The sequence below is a fragment of the Drosophila nasuta genome, chromosome 3, assembly GCF_023558535.2.
Source record: "Drosophila nasuta strain 15112-1781.00 chromosome 3, ASM2355853v1, whole genome shotgun sequence".
NCBI classification, from domain to species: domain Eukaryota; kingdom Metazoa; phylum Arthropoda; class Insecta; order Diptera; family Drosophilidae; genus Drosophila; species Drosophila nasuta.
The window spans coordinates 8,079,454-8,101,865 of NC_083457.1; the positions used below are offsets into that span (position 1 = coordinate 8,079,454).

Consider the following 22,412-nt stretch of genomic DNA (forward strand, 5'->3'; position numbering starts at 1 on the left):
AACGCTTCGTATACGTAATATTATGTTTACTGCGTCCCACGCGAGAAATATGTAGAAAAAGTTTTAATCGAATTTAATTTAAGTTTTAAATCAAATGTGTTGTTCACGCTTTTTAATCGCTCTCCACGTTCTCACTCTCTTTTACTTAAGAGTATCGCACAAGTCTCTATGACATTAAATTGTAATTTGAATGCTTTATTTATGCATTGCCTTCATGTTGTTCTCTTTCTCTTTTGCCTTCCGTCTCTTTTGTCTCTAGGGCGTGCTCATAAATGGCAGCGGAATTCGAAAAATTCATTGCTTTTGGGAATTTTGTCTCCGCCTTCTGCAATTCTCAGTGCGTTTTATTCGAGCTGAGCCTATGAATAGCGAATGTGTGAGTTGCTCTCTGTCTTTTCTTTACTCTTCTTGCTTATTGTGCAATGCGTTTCAATTCCTTGCCATGTTTTTCCTGTGTCCTTTACTTTGGTTTTTGTAGCACTGTTGTGCAAAACGCCAAAAATGCGAAATGCGAAATGCTGGTAAAAACAAAAGCCTAGAAGTCATGGCACAGTTTTTCATTAGAGCCAAACAATGTCGAGCGTGTGTGAAGTCGATGATGTGTGTATTGAATTTTGCTTTTAAAGAAAACAATATGCAGATAACTGAAAGAAATGGGATTGAATTGAAAAAGGGAGTTGCTGTTGCATAATCAAACCATTCGCATGAAGTGAAGTTTCATTATTTTTGTCTTATGCAAACAACAAACTATTCTTACGATTCTTTAATTACTTAGCAAGCTAGAACTTTTTTGAAATTAATCAAAATCATGAAAATTATTAACTTTCGTTCTGATGTTTGCCTTGCAATTATAGTATGTGCTTGTGTGCTGCTGACAATATTGTTTTTGATACTTCATGGTAATCAAAGTCAGCGCATAAACGTTGCGACTAAGAAACATGAAAGTGTGCGCCATAAACGCATTTCTCTAAAAAGTGGAAATAGAACTCACATACAACGACTTTTGTTGCGTCCAAGAAATGGTCAAAGTATAAAAAAGAAGACGACATGGCAAAATATTTTAAATAATAAACCACTTCGACTGGGCTGGACTTATAGTCGTCGCCGCCGAAGTGTGTCTTATGTGTTGGGTGTGCCGACTGTTTATCGTGCTGGCGAGAATTATCTGCTGGACACGTTGTATCTGCTGATAGAGAATATGAATGCCTATCATCGCGACAACAGCTTGATTGTGGTTTATATTGGCGAGACGAATGCCTCAATTGTGCATCAGATTTGGCAGGATATAAAAGAGACATTCGGCGACGCTTTGGATGTGGGATTAATTGATGTCATCACACCACCAGCTGAGTATTATCCCTTCGCGTGTTCGTTGGCGCACCAAACAGACGCTTGATTACATGTACATGTACATGTACATGTATGTATCTAATGACTTATGCTCGCAGTCGAGGTGTTTATTATTTGCAACTAGAAGATGATATTGTACCGACCGAGGGTTATATGGAATACATTAATAAATTATCTGCTTTGCATACGAATTTTCGCTTGGCTCATCATCGTCGCTGGATTGTGATGAGCTTCTGTGATCTCGGCTTTATTGGCAAATTGTTTCGCACTGAGGAACTTCAACGATTTCAATCCTATGTGCAACTCTTCTATAATGATCAGCCCATCGATTGGCTGCTGCAGTCGTATGTGAAGCTGAAATGCTGTCGCTGGGATGGCTTCGAAATGCCTGACTGTCATCGCGAATATTCGCAGTACTTTATTCGTGCCGATCAGTCGCAGTTTCAGCACAACGGCTTAAAGTCCTCACTGCTTGACAAGGAGCAGCAATTGCAGGATAAGCGATTCGATAAGGATTCGGGACGTTTACGCATGCAACATTTGCGACAACCATTCAATTTGATTGCGTCACACAAACGCACAGTGCTTAGGGAGAAACTTGAACTGAAAGAGGGCGAAACATTTCTTTGGGGCTACATGCCACACGATTTTTCGATAGCTCGTTATTTGCGACAACATCAATTCGATGCCAGGCAATTTAAGATTCGCAATAACGATAATTTTGCCGAACTATTTGTAAATGTGACGAATGAAGTGCCAACGTTTACCAAAAACAGCAGCAAGTCAAAGCAATGCGGTTTCATTATGAGTTTAACCGCTGGAGGCAGATTTGAGCCGCCAACTCTGATGTATTTTTATATGAAGGACAATGATACAACAGGTGGTGAATTGAGCTGGTTTAGACGCTTCTTTTGGAGCAAATAATTGCATACAATTTTAGAATGTTTTATTGTAAAATGTGTAACTACAAATTGTTTTTAACATAATCTATTAATTAGTATTTAAAATTAATTGAGAATGCATAAAATTATGTGAAGTTTAATGCAATTAAAAAATCGGTTGTATTTTGTTTTTCTACCAATAAGTATTTAAATTACTATAAATGGAGATGTTCTTACACATAAATTGCTTCTAATGAGTATTTCAAATTAGATGACACATTAAAAGTTATCGTAGCTTTTATAATTAAAAGAATATTACAAAAGTCTATATTAATTTTAATTTACTTTTTTAATGATTTTAATTTACTTGAATTCCTAAATAATGCGCTAATAAGTAAAGCTGATAGCCTTTGAATTATTCGAACGATAAAAAAAACCATTATATTATTATTTCTCGTGTCTCTATTTGGTCACACATTAGTTTTTAGTATTTGATCTTTTTTAATATGAAGATAGTCAATATTTGGTTAAAGTATCTTAGTATATTGACAGCCTTGAAGATTTCTCCTCCTTTGTCGTTTATAGCATGACACTCTTTATGCGCTCAAGTTTTCATGCAGCAAACAAAAATGGAAAATATCTTGGTCTGGAATGATTTTTGAGAGTTTGATTCGTCTGTCTGTCTGAGATATTGCATACAACAAAGCAAATCAAATGCCAAGGCAAAGTTAAACTTTTCAGTTTGTGGCGAGGCGGGCAGAAAACAAATACAACATTATTACTACTAAAGTCAACTGCGGTTGCTGCCACTGCGGCGGCTGTTATTGAAGTGCACGCGTCTAAAATATCGAGAGCAAAAATGGAAAAGAAAAAAAATCAAATAAAAAAGCAAAATTTCCATCAACTCAACCAGCAAGGCATAAAAAATCGATGAAGCATGACAAGAGCGCGAAGAAACCAGCAAAGAAAAGAAATTGAAGGCAGCCAACAGCTTGAGCTTAGCAAAAGCAGAGCGAGCATTGAATAAGAAATCATTTTCACTAATGATGCTAAAAGAGAAGAAGCAGAAGCAGAAGCAGAGAAGACGTCATTGAGATTGCGCTTAAGTTGATGTTGGATGCTTCGTTCGGTGGTGATGATGATGATGATGTGTTGTTCTCGCTTTAAACTTTACCTACATACTCGCTCGTACATGCGGCGGCCTTTTGCCAATTTCCTGCCTGTGACAATGATGTAGCTACCCAAAAGGCAAACCCATTAAAAGGCAGCCCAGTTTTTTTTGTCGTTTGTTGTTGCTTTTAAGTGTTCGATGGGCGTGGCAGAAATAAATTTGTTACACGAAACAATGCAATCAATCAAAATAACTAACACACACACCACGACGCAAAAAAAAATATCGCTCAGCTACGGGCTGCACTTTGTCGCTGTCTCTGAGAGCCGCATAGCGCAGAAAAAAAGATAGGAGGAGAGAAAAAAAAAAAACAAAAATAGAGACGAAAAGAGAAGTGTAACGGCAAAAAGCTGGAAACGCTTCGCTCTACAAAACAAACAGCTGATGGATGGCCCCAACAATTTTGCACTAGGGCCAAGGACATTTTGCTTGGTCTTTTTGCCGCCGTTGGTCCTGTTGTTGCCGTTGTTTTTGCCTTTGGCCTAATGCCAAAAAGCGTGGGAATCAAACTGCTAAATTTTCGGTGGCTTCAAACATTTGGGTCAGTTAGCATTTGGACAACAATTAGTTAGTTAACGATATTTTGGTAGACATTTGGCAAATATTTATGCATATTCAAGCCTCTGACTGCTGAAAACTATTTTTCTGTTCTCTGCCTTCACTTCCAATCAATTTGTTGGCACTTTTTGTCTTTCCGCTTCGCCTTCATTTTTCCTTTTCCATTTTCCTCTTCCTTTTTGTGTTCCTTTCCATGGCTGCATACGAATTGACTTATATTTAAATAAAATTAGTTACATAAACAATAATTGACTTCAATTGGCTTTTGTGTTTGCATAAAATTCAATTTTCATTTCCGCCATTGACTTGAATGGCATCACAATGGATGGGCGCTCTCTGGCCCTGGCATCCTGCTCGTTGGCTGCCAGCTCCTGGCTCTTGTCTCCTGTCTCGACTTGCCGTTGTCTATTCTTGTTTGTTGGGTCAGCTTCATGGCATTTTATTGTACTTGTAGTTCCCCGTCGCTTGCACTATGCGGCGTATGAGTAATGTTTGCGTTGGGTAAAACTTTTACGAGTCTTTTAAAATTACGTTTTCCATTGCGGTAATTACTTAAGATGCAAGTATGTTTGCCATGTTCCAATCCAAGTGCTCTTCTTTTGTATAAAACTATTGATGTGTGATTATTTAAGTTCGATTGGAAAGAAAGCTTTAATATCAACTATTTACTAAAAATGATTAAGATGGAATGATAGAAACTTATTTGTAATAAACAATCGAATTGATGTGATTATTTGATGATATTTTTACTAAATCTGAGAATTAGAATATTACTTTGATAATAAATGATTATGTCATGTAATCTTCATAGGTAGATTGAAATTACCCAAATAATATTTATGACAATGTGCAACAGTCGCTAAATAAAAATGTATAATAATAAATTCAAAGCAGATGATTCTGTCGGGTGTAAGTTAGAAAAATACTGACGGGTTTACTTGACTGTGAGATACCTGCTTCTGATTTTGAATAAAAGCAAAACAGTTCGGTATTATTCCTAAAATTAAAATGCTTAAAATATTTCAAAGGCTGTTTTTTGGTTTATTGATATAATAATATATTCAAAATATACCATGCAGTGTGAAATATACCAAAGCAATTAAGTCCCCTAGTTAGTAGGCTTTTTTGTCCATACAAAATGTTACATATATTTCCTTGAAAAAACCGTAATCGATTGCATGTTAAAATGAAACTGACAATAACATCTAACCAGATTAACTACTAAATGTTTTTGATACACCGCGCTAACCTTTCATTGACCTTTGCCCAGTGTTTTTTGGCCGTGTTAAGTACGCGATTCAATTGAATCATGTCAGTATTTTCCACTTGATTATACATTATTTAAACAGCTGTCCGGCTAATGTCATTTGTTGTTGCCGATGTTGTTGTTGTTATTGCTGCTGCTATTGTTCGACCAATCCTGTTGACATTTGGCAATTCTCATTAAAAAGCAACAATGCATTTATAATTAAAATTGCATAAATGTTTACCCATAGACAAAGGGCCTCAGCCACAGTCGTTAAACGAGAGAGAGACCGGGAGAGAGCGAACTTATAAAGGGAAAAACCCTTTTTTCAGTTGCTTTCCAGTGACAGCAAATAAAATGGCAGCGACCATGCGTCGACTTTTCAACTTAATTGTTATAGTAATTGTTTTTATTGAAATGTGTCAAATGCAACGCGATGAAAATTAAATTTTGAATATTTTATTAACACGGCGGCGACGATGGCGTCGGCGACTGACAACAAAAACAACAATAACAACACAACAAAAGCGATGCATAGCAAAAAAGGACACTCACCTGTCATTGCGTTTGTCAGTCTACATGTCACGTAATTAATTGATGAGCATAAATATTTGCCGAGGTACAACTAAATTGCAAAAAATTTGCACAATTACCTTGCATGGGGAATATGGAATGCTCTCGAAAATAACGCAAACAATAAAATATCAATAACTGATAAAACATGTTAGGTTAATTTAAGTTTCCATTATTATTTTATTATTATTTTACATATATGAAAATTGCACTTCTTATTTTTAATGTATAGCAAAGTACTTTTAACTTAAGACGAGTTCAAATTGCATTTATTATGTTTTTTAAATATTTTTTAATTATTTATTTTAATAATGTCTTTATTACCTTTTTCATTGATATGCAACATTAACGTTTAGTTCGGCTTGGTCAAATTATTTTGATTTATCATCACTAGGTGTTCCATAATCAATATAACAAAAAACATTTAGTGTAGCTTTAAAACTATTAAATTAAATGCCACTGATATTTAAGTTAAATTGAATTACCAATAGTTTGCTTATATAGAAATCTATTTGAACATTTTAATTATGTATAAAAAGTTATTTTGAAAATTAATTATAATATGTAAAATTTATTTCTTTTTTAAATAATTGTTTGCAATAAATTCTTTTTACAGTTGTCTAATTCATATTTATTTGGATATAGTTAAACTCATTTGTGTTTCTCTTTTAATGAATAATCAAAACAAAAAAAAAACTGTAAAATAATTTATTTACGACTGCTGTTTATATTGAAACAAAAAAACACGCAGCGTTAATTTACATCATAAATAAATTCTATTTGAGCCAAGTTAAATGAACTTATGCTTCTGTTCGTTAAGCATTAAGTAACTAAAATAAAAACATCATTCAATTTTGTTTTAAAACAATTATTTTAAGTAAGACTGATATTTGTTTTTTATTACGGTTAAAAAATTCAAATATACACGCGACGTTACTTTCAGTTTGTCAATTTGATCACATAATAAATAAACTCGATTCGAAATGCAGAGAGAGAGAGAAGCGCAAACAAAGCAAAAGCAATATTATTTTATTATTCTTTGTGTTTTTTTCGTTTTAACAAATTATAAATAATAAATCCATAGAACATTGTATTTATTATTTCATTTTCTATGTATGTTGACCATGTTTGCCATGTTGGCCAGCATTATTTATTTACAGACAGGTTGGCTGGCCAACTTTGCGTGTCACAAAAATGTTAAAATATTTAAAAAAAAGAAGAGAGCGAGAACAAATTTAATGTTTTTGTGAATTGTACATTTCCCGCTGTGTTGTGACGCATTAAAGTTGTTGCAAGTTGCAAGTTTGCTAACCGCGCACAGAACAATAAAATGCACAACTTTATTTCGACTTGCTTCACTGAGCAAAGGCAACAGGGAGTCGAGCAAATGTGAGTTCAACAACAACAACAATTGCGGCAACAACAATAATAATAACAACAACTTGCAATAGTTTGTTGCCATTTTCTTTTGACTATTTTTTTGCATTTTTTCTTGCTTCGCCAGTTGCACTTTCATTTCTTTTCGTACGTGGCGCAGAAAACCCAAACGAAAATTTCCAATTGTTGCAATTTTCAATTATTGTTTTGAAATTGATGTGTGCTTAAGGACGAGACATTCATGCTCGAGTTGCCAGCAAACACAACACTCTAGCACACCCATACACACACTCGTTTTTACACTCGCAGACAGTCTGAGACTTGGCCGCAATTGAACTTGGTGTTTTGTGGCATGCGCGAAGAATATTTGCACAGCAATTGAAGTGTGTGCTGAACGTGTGTTGAGTGCATGTCAAGGGAGGGAGAGACAGAGAGGATAGCGGAAAGCGAAGCTCACTGTAAGCAAGATGTTACTCGGGGATATAAACCAGACCGGACACAGGTCAAATCAAACGGTTTCAGTGGTTAGCAAGGCAAATAAATTAACCCAAAGAAATTGTCTGCAATTATACGCGGAAAATGGTTGGCAATGAGAGAAGCCCATGGAAATGAATAGCATACACATTTAGAGACTATCTTAAAATTGTGTAAAATTGTTGATTAAAACATAATTTCTTAAAAAATGTAACATATGTACTTACCTACTACTTTCTTTAAGTATTGAATGTTAATTGAAGATTGAATTGAAGTAAATTAGCGATATTACGTTTAATATCCCTGCTCCATTATTGGCTCTGAACCTTTTAAATTTTGTAATTAAAATTTATGTTTTATTATTCCATTATGAAACCAATTTTTTATATTACACCAATACTCTGAATTAAACAAATTATAGGACAAAACTTTATCTTTGTGAAAAATATTTTGCATCTTTAAAATTTGTATAAATAAAATATGCAAATAATATAACGAAGCATTATTACAAGTAAATAAATAAACTTGTTGCTCGTTACTAAAATTAATTTGTGGATATGTGAAGGAGTTTAATGAAGTTCAGTCGTACTGTTTTTTTTTTTATGATGGCCAATTGGAAATTTCAACAGCTTGATAGCTATCATCAAGAGAATTTAATATTAAAATTCAAATTCGAATTAGATTACCTTAATAGGTGTCTACTCTAACTCTACTCTAAATTTTTATACCCGCTACCCATAGGGTAGAAGGGTATTATAACTTTGTGCCGGCAGGAAATGTATGTAACAGGTAGAAGGAGGCATCTCCGACCCTATAAAGTATATATATTCTTGATCAGCGTCAACAGCCGAGACGATATAGCCATGTCCGTCTGCCCGTTCGTCCGTCTGTCCGTCTGTCCGTATGAACGCCTAGATCTCAGAGACTAAAAGAGATAGAGCTATAATTTTTTTTCGACAGCATTTGTTATGTTTGCACGCAGATCAAGTTTGTTTCAAATTTAGTTGCGATCAGAAAAAAATTGTGGAAGTAATTAAAGAAATACTTTTGTATGGGCAAAAACGCCTACTTACTAGGGTCTGAGTTGCTTTGGCTGAAAATCTGGTATATTGTGCCGTCTATGGTATATTTTGAATGCGGTACTATATCGATATACCACATATACCATTCGGTATATTTTTAGTATTTTTTGCAGTATATTTGGTATATTTTGAGAATAATACCGCAAAATATATTGCTTTTATTCAAAATGGGTAGCGGGTATCTCACAGTCAAGTACACTCGACTGTAGCTTTCTTACTTGTTATGTACATCCAAACAATAATAATGCTTTAAGTTGTATTTGACTTTAATTATTTTGTTAAATGCTTTAGTTTTGTTTTAAAGATTTCCTTCTTACGTTAAGTACTATATTTCTTTGAAAAGATTAAATTTAGTAGATGCGAATAATTATAACACAACTGCGCTCAGCTAAAATTCATTTAAAAATACAGAAAATGGCAGTTATATAAGCAAGCAGCTTAAGCACAAAATTGACAGCATCAACAGCATTTTACTTTTAATATAGTTTATTTTTTTCTGTTGAAGTTTATCATCAGTTATGAGGTAATCACCTTCTTCTGCAGCAGCAACTCGAGGCATATGCATAACATAATAACATAATGAAATAAATTTAATTACACGGCACAGGCAATCCACTTGTAAACTGTGCGCCGTCAATGCCACTGCAGCAAACTTAACTTTTGAACGTACTACGTACTTTGAGTGTGTGTGTGTGTGTGTGTATGAATACACAAATAGAGCGAGAGAGAGAGAGAACGAGAAAAGCGACAGAGATACAAATGTACATGGGCAATGTTTATATGAATGCACCTACTTAGCCTTTAGTTTCAAGTGCGCGCAGTGCTCTCATCAACCGACTCTCCTGCTCCTGTGGCCCAGTGTTGTATTGGGTAAGATGGCGGCCGGGTAGGGACCATAGACCAACCGGAAACCCAACACAAGTGCGCACAGGTGCTCAAGCGAAGCCCCACACACACACACATAGAATAAATGTATGTGTGTGGGTATTTGTGTTCATAAGTTCATTTAGTTTTGGTCGCTGCGCATGTGAGTGCACTTGAGCCCACGTCGTTGTCGGGGTCCTGGCCCTGGACTGATGCTACTCGCTGCTCCTATTTCTGCTTCTCTTCCTGACTCGCTCGGAGTCTGCGTCCAGCTTCTACAAAGTCCACAGACAGACAGACAGACAGACGCTCCCGCTGACGCTGCTGACTGACTTGCTAACATCGTTGAGCGTCGGAGTAATTATGAAAATTTTCAAAATGAGCTCGCCCTGCTTCAGTTTTTCGAAAGTTGAGCACGAGTAATTAAAAATTTCGTAGTGTCGCCCGCCATCGTCGTTCCATTTTGTTGGCCAACATGGAGTACGGCAGAGTAGAGTACAATTTCACCACTCATATTCGTATTTTCCTAATGAAAGCCGCCGAATTGCCTTGCCTTCGTTTGCTTTGCCTTATATTTGTTGTGCCTTGTTGTTGAGAATATGCATATTATGCTATGCACATAAATTTTAATTAAATTCGTTTTTCTATTTGCCGGTAAATAGTCGTAGTCGTAGTCACAGTCACAGTCGCAGTCGCCGTACCTAGCTACCTAGTGGTATAATTTTAATTAGAAAGCGGCAAGCATTAAGCAATAAAGCATTTTGCCACACAAAAGCAGCCCAGCAATTAGTTGCTTCTGTTGCACGGGACGTATGCGTAATGTGAGCTAAATACTTTGCTGAAGTAATATGCCAAAGACGAAAGCGTCTCTAGTGGTCAATGATAAGCTGTAAATGAGAAGTGAGTAAGAAGAAGTTACTTCCGGTTTCAGCTTTTGAAGAATGTTACACATAATAATAATAATAAATATTACTTCAGATTACTAGCATTATCTTTCACTTAATTTAAGATCTATAGAAACTTTCCAATTTCGTGCTACAAATATTCAACTTACTTTTAAAGACTACGTCAGCTTATGATTAGCTTTGATTAGCTCTGACTGAATAAAAGTTTTTAGCTCTGCGTGTTTATTACGTATTGTTCTAAAAATAAATATAAATTAACATTCATATTATAATAGATGTTTTAAATGTGAACTATTCTGTTTGTAATTCAACTATAATAAAACATAAATTAAAAATACAAATTAATATCCATATAACAACTTATTTTTACTTATTTCCAAAACTAATTTAAGAATATTTGCTTAAATTCTCTCACAGTTCGGTAGTAAATAATCGAACAGCTGTCCAATTCATTCCTTATCTCTCAATCTAGCCTTACACTCTCTGAATTTTTAATAGTTCAGCAGACGTGAATGCCCAAGCATCCTGAAAGGGAATAGAATAGAAACCGAAGCTATCTTTATTAGATACCAATACAAACACAAGCCATAAAACAAAGGACCAAAAATTGATGTGTTAATTGATGAAGTAGAAATACTGCCCTCCATTTCTCTTTCTCACTTATTTGCTTTCTTTCGCTCTCTCCCTCTCTCTTTCTGTTGGCAGCGTTTATAGCTACTACAAATACATAAACAAAATGTATACATATACAAGCTCGTTTGTTTGTAGCTCTCCAATGTGTGTGTGTGTGCTGAAAACATGCAAATTGTTTACATGAAAATTCCATTATGTTTGCAAAGCAAAAGGAGGAGGCTGTAAACCGGTCGGAGGTGCAGCTCATCGAGGCTAGACAACAAACCCAAACAATGCATTATCTCTGGCTTTGGCCTCGGCAAAACACACACACATACAGACACAGAGAGAAAGCAATGAAAACTTCATGTAATATAAGTCAACAGCAGTTAGCCAATAACACAACGAACAGGAAAAACAAGAACAAAGCGCATTGTTGACGCCACCACATGATACCTTTAACGGCATCGTCGTCGTCGTCGTCATCATCAGAATCATCATCATCATTAAGGGTTTAAAATCTTTTAACTCCTGCTAGACACACTCAAAATACACACACTCTCTTGCTGTGAGCTGGTCTATAAAACTTGCTTGCTTGTAGTTTAAGGAGGAGCAGGAGGAAAGCAGACTTGCAAATGCAAAACTAAAACTGACTACGTCTGACGTTTTGTGTCTACAAAAACGAAGAAGCACAAAAAAACACAACAAAACAAAAAAATGAGCGGAGAGGGGGGTTGCGGGGGAAGGAAAAACCAACGACGCTGATGATGGGGAAGAAACGAGAAAACTCAGCAAGTCAGTCAGCCAGGAACAACGTTTCAGAGGCCTCTTTGTTTTTGTTACAATGTGCCCGACTATTTTCCTTGAATGGTCAGAAAAGTTGTAGCTGCAAAAATGTAGCTGAAAAGGCCCACATGGCCATGGTGATTGCACAGGGGCACGGGGGTAGGGGGCAGAGGCCAACGCCAGAGTCAAAGGCAACAAAAAAAAAAGGAGAAGAGAATCGAGGTAGAAACACAAAAACTTAACATTCGTCTGGCCCCACAGCACACGTGTCTATTGAGTCAAGTCAGCAGCGTCTACCTTTAGCTTTTGTGTGAGGGTGTTGAACACATTTTCGGGGTGTGTGTGTGTGTGTATGTGTATGTGTATCAATAACAACAGCAAAATGTGGCAAACTGTGAGCTGCAAACAACAACAATAACGAGCTGAAAATTAGCAAAAAGCAAAATCGATACTTTTGCACAAAAGTTCTCGTTGTTGTTGCTCTGGTTCATTAAAGTTTCAATGCTCTCCAAATATGCGTTTCATTAAAGCCGCTTTGCCACACGTATATACATATGTGTGTGTTTGTGTGGGAATTAGAAGGTGATAATACTGAGATTTTCCTACCAATAAAACACATTCATTATGCTTAAAGGTAAACTACACTAAGTTTTGTAACTGTGCAGGATTAAAGTTGCAATAATATTTTAAGTATTTTCAATTGCAAAAGTTTCATTGAATACAATTCATATTTTACCTACTCAACAGACAATCGATATTCTCAACACTGTTGCCTTTTAATTGATATTTGCGTTTGGCTTAGAAATGTATTAGCTTGCATTTTATTACCTTGATTTGTTGGCGAGTTAAGACACATATTCGAAGTTATCCACATCCATTGCTAGGTGAAGCGGTAGTCGTAAATGCTTTTCACTCAACGTCATGCTGTCAATTTGCTAATTAAGCCAAAAGCCGCAAAGTAAAGAAACTTGTTTTCAGGGAGTTGCTCAGCGCTGAAGTTAGGGTTGGGGTTGCACTCGTATTTTCAATTGAGGTCAGTCGATGTCATGAACAACGATTCGATACGACGACAGATAGCAACAAATATCGCTCAGGCAGACACAAAAGCAATCAAAAAACTCGTCAAGCCAAATTATAATTGAAAAGCAAAAGCGAAAGCGTTACAAATTTCATTGCTCAACTTTAATTTGTGCCCAGTCAGCGAACAATTTCGACTTAAAGTAGTTCAGCAAACTGCCTACTTGAAGATGACTTTTGCTGGAGGCTCCATTTTGCACTCTCGCGGTTTTTCGGCTCGAACTTCTCCGAGGATCGTGCCACTGAAAATTGTTGGCATATTTTACTGATGAAGAAAGAGAACGAGGAACGAGCACGAAAACCTTGCTCTCAAAATTGTATTAGTGTACGCTCCGAAGCCAACCAAAGTTATTTAAATTAAAGTCACATAAATGCCGATGTCGTTGCCGTTGTCGTTGTCGCTGTGTTGGCTAACAAGCCGTTGAAGCAACAACAACAACATCAACGATTTTTGGGCGTGCGATGGGTGGAAAGTTTTTCCGCTCCGTAGCGGCGGCGGCGGCTGCTCCTCTATTATTAATTTAACATTTGCCTGGCATTTTCTTAGAGTCGCTGCCATTTTGTTCGCGTCGCTGCTGCTCGGCTACGTTCATTAGCTTCCGTTGCGGAAGCGGAAGTGCTACACAGTCGCGCAGTCAGACATACTCAGTGATTCCAACACACACACACTCACACACACACACACACTCCCCGAATTGCTGTTGACTTCTTCGATTGCAACGACAACAATCTAGTCGACTTCCAATTCAAGTTTGTCGAGTGAGTTTCTTATTTGTGTAATGCCAACGTATTTTTATGGTATTTTTATGTTGTTTATAGACTTGCAAAACGTCGCTGGTAACTTTTTGACTAACTTGGAAATTTGTGCAACTAACTGCAACGTTTTGACTAATACGAGTACTGAGAAATATATGAGTTAAACATTTTGAAATGAAATATTAATACGAAGATGAATGCAGAGTGGAAAAGCTTGCAGTCATTAAAGTAAATTATTACTATCGTTGATCATTTATGTAATAAATAAACTAAATAAATAAATAATAAAAGGTATTGTATTTTATAAAAAACTATTTAATAAACAAATAATGAAGTATTGAATTAAGAAAACGTAATTAAATTTAACATAAATAAATTAAAAAACTCGAAAGTAATTGTTTTAGATTAAAGTTATTGTGTTTTGCATTATGAGTTAAAAATTAAAAACAAATTTAATTTAAATAATTTAAAACAAATAGTAAAGTTACAGTCTAGCACAATCGGCTCAAAACCTCATTGCCCATTTAAAAAAAAACAACATATTTTACACATACATATATATTGAAAATATATCACAAAATCTGAAATATACCGAAGGAAATATACCAATTATTATCTTCTACAGAATTTGTAGGGCATATTTTCGAAATTTTTGTATTAAAAAATACCGTAATAAATACACCAGATTGTCAGTCAAAGCATCTCAAACTCGTTGCCATACGAAAAAATTTCTTAATTAACTTCTATAATTTTTACGCATATATTATTAAAATTATTAGATTCATAATGTATTCCTTTTGCAAAAACATGCTTTCACCTTTTTTTGCATTTTTCTCTTGCAATCGACTTGTGCTAAAAATTCCTCAGCAAATTAGCAGCAAAATCAATTGCTGTAAAACCTGTCCCGATATGAAGTTGTTTCAACTTTTACGAGTTTGCCAATTTACTGTTCAAATCGACATGCCGGTTGACAGCTTTGACTAGTTAACTAACTAACTAACAGACTGACTGACTGCCTTGACTGTCGCTGCCTCAGCTGTCCAGTTATTTGGACTGTCAGTTTTGCAGCGCTGTCAAATCATGTTTTATTTTTTCGTTGTTGTTGCTTTATTGTATTTTTGACATTTAGTTTTGATTGTTGCACGCCTGCGCCTGCACAATGTGCAGCCTTAACTGCTATGACGCTAAAACGGAAGCGAAGAAATTCACTTCCGCAGCATGTGCTTCCGTTTGGTGTGTGTGCGCTTCGCTGAGCCGCCTGCCGCCAGAAAATGGAGAGCACAACTCTCAGCTAAGGACTCGACGGGACACGGAGGCAGAAGAGAAGAGACGAAAAGAGAAAGGGTCAGGCATGCACAATGCAGTTTTTGGTGTATTTTGTTTACAATTTCATTTTATTTTACATTTATTTATTTATTTTTTCTTTGTTTAAACTTATTCCCAAAATAATGGCCATGGTCTTAACTTTTCGGCAGGCAAACCATCGCTTCTACGAGCGCTGTAAATCATATTCCATTGAAGACAGGGCAATTTGCTGTTGGCGTATAGAGAGTATAATAAATCTGTGGCTTATGGGCATAGCAAAATCCGTAAACAAGCAAAAGACACAATACGAAAAACAAAACAGCTCTAAAAGGCGTATAAAAGAACAATTAATTGGAATAAATAGAAGGAAAATAAATTGAGAAAGTTTGTAAGAGAAACTAAAATTCGGTTATATTATTAGAAGGCAAAAATATGTTTTACGATATTTACTTTAAATTAAAAACTTTAAATTTGAATTTCTTTTGACAATACGTCTGCAGCTGTCTATACTTTTTTTTGCACACCATTTACATTTCTGCTTTTGCTTTGCACAAACAACTGGAAAAAACACAAACTGAATTTCTAGCTGAAAGGGGGAAAGACACTAAAAAAAAATAGCAAAAAAGAATCGCTTAATCCTCGCCGGGCATTGCACTGATTATTCTTTACGACGCATAAACTATATATAATAATACGATGAAAACCTTTTATTCTCTTTGCAGACGATTGCGACAACAATTTGTTGCGGCTTTAAATACGAGTGCGATTATATCGAGAATCAAAGTGTGAAATTCGCCGCGGCCGCAAAATTCGCGATTCCGACTGTCATCGGACGAGTAACAACAACTGCAACAACAACAACAACAACAACAGCAATAGCAACTGTAAAGCAAAGTAGACAGATAGACAGACAGACAGCGGATGCAGCAGCTGGTCTAGAGAGCTTTTTCGGACGCGACGTAAACCCCATAAAAAGGACATTAAAACAAACAAACAAATACTACAATACAATACACACAATACATATTGGGAAAAGCTGTTAAAAACCCCCCGTTCGAAACAAACATGTTGGCCTTTCACAACGAGCACATTGCCAGTGAGTAAAACTATGCTATACTCTTTTTCTTTATTATTGGTTTTTAACGCCAACTTTAAGCTTTAAGACTCCACAGGCATATTTACAAATATAGTAATAATTTTAAAAGCACAGACGGTCCGGCTAAGGTACAAAGTGGGTGGGAGGTGGAAAATGGTTTTGATTCTGGGTCTGAGAGAGAGTTTTGGTTCTTGGCGCTGGCAGGAAAAATTGTAGAAATTTGTACACATTACAAACACTTGGGACACGGCAATTACACTTAAAAGGCAACTAGTGCCATTAAGCAATGTGCTTCGGGAGCCAGCTGCTCATATGGGACTCCAGTCGAACCCAACCCAGCCAGACTTGTTCATGGAATGGCAAGCAGAGCACAGAGAGCAAAGCACCATAAGGGGGCCGTTTTTGCAAGCTAAAAAAGCAAAGGAAGCCTCGGAACACAGCCTGGCAACACTTGCAATCCATTAACTGTAATGCCGCGCCATTATGTTATGATTAAAAAAAAAAAAAGAAGGAAACAAAAAGCATTGCAGACTGCCTTTTTGTGCTTTTGGCTATAAAGACATAACACATACGCAGCATTGGCTTCAATTTCTTAAGGCCTTTTAACTGAATTTCATATTGAAATGAAGTTTTAACTGAATCAAATGAGCTTACTAATGCCATGATATTTAAAGAGCGTTTATTAAATATGAAGAAATTTTGATAAATAAATAAAAATGTAGCTAAGAATAGTTGAAAGGAAAAGATAAATCTATTAATGAATTAACTTCTGAAATAATCAAGATTACAAAGAACGAAAAAACGTGTATAAAATCAATCAAAGGTTCAGAAAATAATAATAAGTAATTTCAGAAATAATAAAACTGTTAATCATAATTACAAATTAATTATCCTATCACAATGATATTTTTATGTGCTTAAAAAAATAAAGAAACAACTTCGATAAATTAAAGAGAATTTAATGGTTTAGTCACAATGAAATTTAATTTGAAAATAACGTAAATAATAGGAATTGATATAAGAAACAATAAACATAATAACACTTAATCCTTCAAACATTAATTCAAGAAATAAGTTTTCAGCTTAACTCTTAATGCTTACTATACTTAAGTCTTACATATTTAATTCGGAAGCTATGCATTTAGGGATTATAGCTCATGCATTTCTGCCTTAGCTACTTAAGCGAACAACAGTTAACCCAAAGTTGTGCTCACAATCCAATCGATACAGTAAGAAAGCAGTAATCTGATCGATAGAACGAAGCAGCTAACCAGTTGAAAAGAGCACAAGTGACAGGCAGGCAGACACACAGATGGCCATAGGAGCGCTGAGGGGTGAGAGGAGAAAGAAGGGAGAGGGAGGATAAGGCAACGCCGCCAGTCATCATTGGTTTGAACTCTTTGCACTTAGCTGTGAACTCAGCTTAGTCAGTCAGTCGGTCGTGTACATTAAATTCAATTGAATATTTCATAAGCTGCCAAACAACAAAGTCGCAACAACAATAACAATGCCGAGTGTGGAGGGAGGGCTGAGAAAACGGCGCACAAACACGAAAAACGGCTGCCAAAACAGAAGTCAGTGCCAACAACAATAACAACAACAACAACAACAACAACAACAACAGGAACAACAATGCCAACAACAAGCATTTACGGTCTGCAAAAGTAAAAGCATACTTTTTGGCGCTTCTGCTATTGCAATTGGCTGTGTGTGTGTGTCTAGTGCTGTCTATACGTCCGGTTCGTCTGGCTCGATTGTGCTCGCTGATAATGGCCGCTGAACTTTGCTTTATTACATGCAAAAAAAACCCCAAAAAAAAGGCAGTCAGGAGGCCTGGCATGGCCAAAAGTCGTAGCCAAACCACAGACACGCTGGAAAGTGGCAAAAGGAACAAACCAACCAACCAACAAAAAAAAAACCCACCCAAAAAAAGACTAAGAAGGAGGCAATTGCGGGGCGTGCCACTCAACTTTTAAAGTGGCACTCAAACAAAGCACCAGTTGTGCAAAAAAAAATACCAAGTTGAAGGAAAATTGGTTTGAAAATAAAAGCAGAAAAAATTATGAATTGTGGAACACAACATGCAAAGAGGGCGTGGTTGGAGAGGCCTACCTCTAAATGCCGCCTTATTAGTCAACCATGAATTATGCACGCCGCTCATATTATCTAATATGCCACAGGCGTCTAGTTAAATAATTGACGCTGCGTTTCCCCCAGACGTTCCACCTCCCTCCCCTCTTGGCTTGACGTTGTCTACTCTCACGTAATTTGCCAGGTATTATGGGTTACATAAGTTATTCATTAAGTTATTATGTGTTTAAAGCTCACACAATGCCAGCCAACGATGTTAAGGGCTCGACAAGAGGTACTCAGCTTTTATTGTTTATTGGCAGTGCCCATGATACGTTCAGGATGCTCACACACATACAACAGACTTAAGGACTGCGGCGAGTACGAGTGCTTCTCCTTCACCTGGGGCTGGGCAGTTTTTCCCTTTTGATCTGACTTTACCTTTTGTTAAACGTCTTAAGTGCAGCTTCGCTTGTTGCACACCTTCTCCAGATTGTTGCTGCCTTTTATTTTTTTATTTTCCATTTTGCCCTCTCCGGAAATTGTTATGCTTAATGGCTTTTCAGTTTTAGTTGTGAGTGTGTATGTGCTATCGTGTTGTGTTCCTTGGGGCACCTTTTACACTTACCTCTAGCTTACTTTAAACGCTGCTACTTTATAATTTATTAGTTGTGGTCTCGTATATATATTCCAGGTTGACAGCTTTGCCAATTCAACTCAAAAAAAAAAGAGTTAATTTGTTTTTTTTTACACTCCAACTTTTCGATTAGATACTCGACTATTTGTTAGCATTGCATTGTTAAAGTTAATCGGATGGCAATGGCGGAGTTTTTGCCAGTATCTTAAGGTAGCTTACTGTTTCGCAGTAGTTACTGCTCTAGATCAATATCTAAAGCCTTGAGTTAAATTGAGTTTCCTAAAGTTTTATTGCATGTTTCTTTTTATGTAAGGCCACTTTTCTATGCTGCTCAGTAAGTTAATGCCGGGATTAGGCAAACAGTTGGCAGACAGACCTGAGCCTGGTACAGAAAGTTAATACGAAAACACATTTAGATTGCTAACTAAATTGTTGGTTTTTACCTGCTACAGACTTATGGATGCTAGCGAGCGTAGCAGACAGTGAATTTCAATTTCATGTCAAAGAGAATTTAATATTTATTGCGTTTAATTTACAGAAAATATATACTTTTGCATATTCAGTGAATTTATGTTCCAAAAAAAAAAACAGTTTAATAATTATTTTGTATACTTTCTTCTGCTGTGTTGAAATGTTTTCTATTTTAATGTTGACTTCATTTAGTGCTGAAATACTTTTACTAATCTTATTTAAAGATTTGGCTAAATTATATACGACTTTTGAATTTTCGATTATTATTCGTTTTTATGTTACAGAAAAGTTACACTTGATTTTGGTGTGCCTTTAATAAAGTATACGTAGTGTGGTTTAGTGTGTCTGCCCTTTTGCCTCAGAACACTTTTGTTTCAAAAGTTATTGTGTGTTGTTTTTCAATAGAATATATTTACTTTTTTATTTCAATTTTAACCTTACTTAATTATTGCCTACATTGGAGAATTTCGGTGAAATCATATAGAAGCTTTGTACTCTTTATTCGCTTCAATGTCACAGCAAAGGTTACACTCGTTTTTGGTGTGCCATAAATAAAGTATACGTAGTGTGGTTTATTTTCTGCCCTTTGCAGTAGCATACTTTTGTGCGCCCGCATAACGAAAACTTTTCACTTTCACATCTCACATAAAGCAAACAAAACAAGAGCAAAACTAGAGGGTTGCCAGAACCCATCTGTAACTCATTCGTACCATATCTGTTTGTGCGGCTGACCAAAAACTGACATTTAGCAAGGATATTAACATGAACGCACACGTTAATGAATCACTTTTGGTCGCACTGACCGCAGCTATAAACGAGCACGCAGAAAGCCGAGACGGTAACCACTCAAAACTTGATGGGTGCGGCAAAATTTATGCTCTCTGTGGTTAGCAAAGAAAAAATGAATACTGAAGGGTGACATTGGATGAAAGGGAGAACGAGAGGAAGAGGGGAAGAACAACAAATGCAAAAGTGAAAAGCGAAAAATGCCAAGCGACTTGCAAGAATTTAATTAGCATAAGTTTTTGAGCGAAACGTGAAACAAAAATTGAAATATCAAAGAGCCGACTCGACAGCGCCGCATGTTTTATGTATGTATTTATATTGTGCAAATAAGTTTATTTTATTAAAAGTTGCAAAACATTTCGCCAAACGCAATGGCAAATGTAAGTAGGCAAAAAGTAACAACAACAACCAATGAAAAAAGGAAACGAAACAGCAACAAGGCTCCGTTCCCCTCGCTGCCAAACAGCGCGACGGCCACTTGTGTACTTTGCTGCTGTCAAAGTCATTCAAATTCAGTGCATGCATAAAAAAATTAACTTGGAAAAGCCAACCAGCGTCAATTCAGGGCAGTCCAAAAACCATCCAAACCATGCAACAAAACTCAATCCACGCCCACGCCGCCCACTTCTCTATGCCACTAAACAAGGTTCTACGCTCAGCGAATTAAAGTCGTACTTTTGTGGTAGCCAAAAAGTTGTGCTTCAAGTGTTCTTCACTCACTCAGCTTTGAAGCTAAAAAGAGAGGGGAAGTGCGCTGCTTTGATGAATTGCAATTAAAATTGGCGACTTGGCCTTGCAGTTAGTCAAGGATGCAGGTAGTAGTAGTTGAAGTAGTGATGCCAAATAGAGAGAGAGAGAGAGAAAGAGAGAGGGGAGTGGTAATTGCAAGTGAGCTGCCAATTGAGTTTGGCTTTGATGGTTAGTTCAAGTGAATGCTGGGAAACATATTCTGACTATTATGTGAAAAGTTATTTTAATGAATAACATATATGTGTTATTTGAATGAAATTATGAGCGTTTTTGCTATAGTTTTCAATTTTATAAATAATAATTAGATATTGTAGATATATTTATAAAATTTTAATTTAATTTTTTTTTTATTAATACCTTTAACACTTTGACTAATGAAGTCATAAATATATGTGGAAGAATGCTGCTTAAAAATTCGATAAAATATATGATGTTAAACTAACTAAACATATTTTCATAGCTTTGAAGGTAGTCTAAATATAATTTAGACTTTACTCAGTTGAATATTTTAATATTCATTAAACAATTTAAAATAAATAATATAACTAGATATTAATGGAAACCGTCGACAACTAAAGTCATACAAATATGTCAAATAATATTGATGAATGAAATTATGAAGGATTTTAATAAACTTCAAATTGCAAAGTGAATTTGAATTTACCAAATTAAAGTATGTTCGCTTATATTTTTTTTTACAAAAGAGAAAATACGTTGTTTTAATATTTATATGTGCACACAAAACATTTTCTATTTAAGCTTTGCCGTTTTTACATACATATATAGAATTTCATTATGTTTCTTTACCAATTTTTTGAAATATTAGTTATATTTTCATAAATATTATTTTAAAATATTGTATTTCTGTTCATCATAATCATAATCATAATACATAAGACTTTCGATAAAGTTCTGTTGGCTACATTTTTTTAAGTTAGTAAACATAATAAAAAAAAACACATAAATGAGATAATAAAATATTTTTTCTAGGAATGCTGTAGAAATTGAATAATTTAAATATTTCGAAAGCGAGTAATGCACTTTTAACTACATTTAAAAGCTAACTACCTGGCAAAATTTGAGAGCACTTGATGGCAATTGCCATGTGAAGCTCCTGATGACACTGCGAGTGCTCGTTGTCGCGCACTCGTATGCTCGACCATAGACAATTAAAAGCATTTGCTACGCTTAGTTTGCTTAAAAGTTTTGTCATTTTGTTAATTTGTTTGGGCACTATTTTTGGTCCTTTCGTTTTCTAAATTCGCTACCGCTGCTGTTGTTTCTGCTGCTACTGTTGTTGTTTTTGTTGTTGCCATTGCCATTGTCAAGCGGGTTAAACGCTGCGTATGCGTAACTAATTGCTTTGACCAGGCAGCTGACAACGGTTACTGCGAACCCTCTTCATACCTCTTCTCCTAAATACCCATCGTAGTAGAGGGAGCCATTTAAACGATGGCAATTTGAAGGCCACTCAACGGCGAGCACACAACCAGAAACATAGAACCAGAGCTAGTTGTAGAAACAGGACTAGAGCGTTGCTTGGTGGCACTCAAGAGCCCCAACAACGATGACGATAGCGACGACG

The 22,412-nt window shown here is 35.9% G+C and overlaps 2 protein-coding genes across 3 annotated transcripts in view; both read left to right on the forward strand.

The window, feature by feature from the left end:
• Window positions 1-22,412, forward strand: part of LOC132792562 (AT-rich binding protein-like) — a 75,614-nt gene that overhangs the window by 37,938 nt on the left and 15,264 nt on the right. For both annotated transcript variants that reach the window (XM_060801986.1, XM_060801987.1), the window contains one exon: window positions 15,740-16,113. In XM_060801986.1, the coding sequence (XP_060657969.1) occupies window positions 16,083-16,113 (31 nt within the window). In that variant the 5' untranslated portion in view covers window positions 15,740-16,082. The remainder of the gene's footprint in view (window positions 1-15,739; window positions 16,114-22,412) is intronic.
• Window positions 757-2,396, forward strand: LOC132790012 (alpha-1,3-mannosyl-glycoprotein 4-beta-N-acetylglucosaminyltransferase A). The gene is given in 3 exon segments (XM_060798419.1): window positions 757-1,356; window positions 1,358-1,400; window positions 1,402-2,396. Coding segments are annotated over 3 exon segments (1,464 nt in total). The 5' UTR covers window positions 757-808; the 3' UTR covers window positions 2,275-2,396.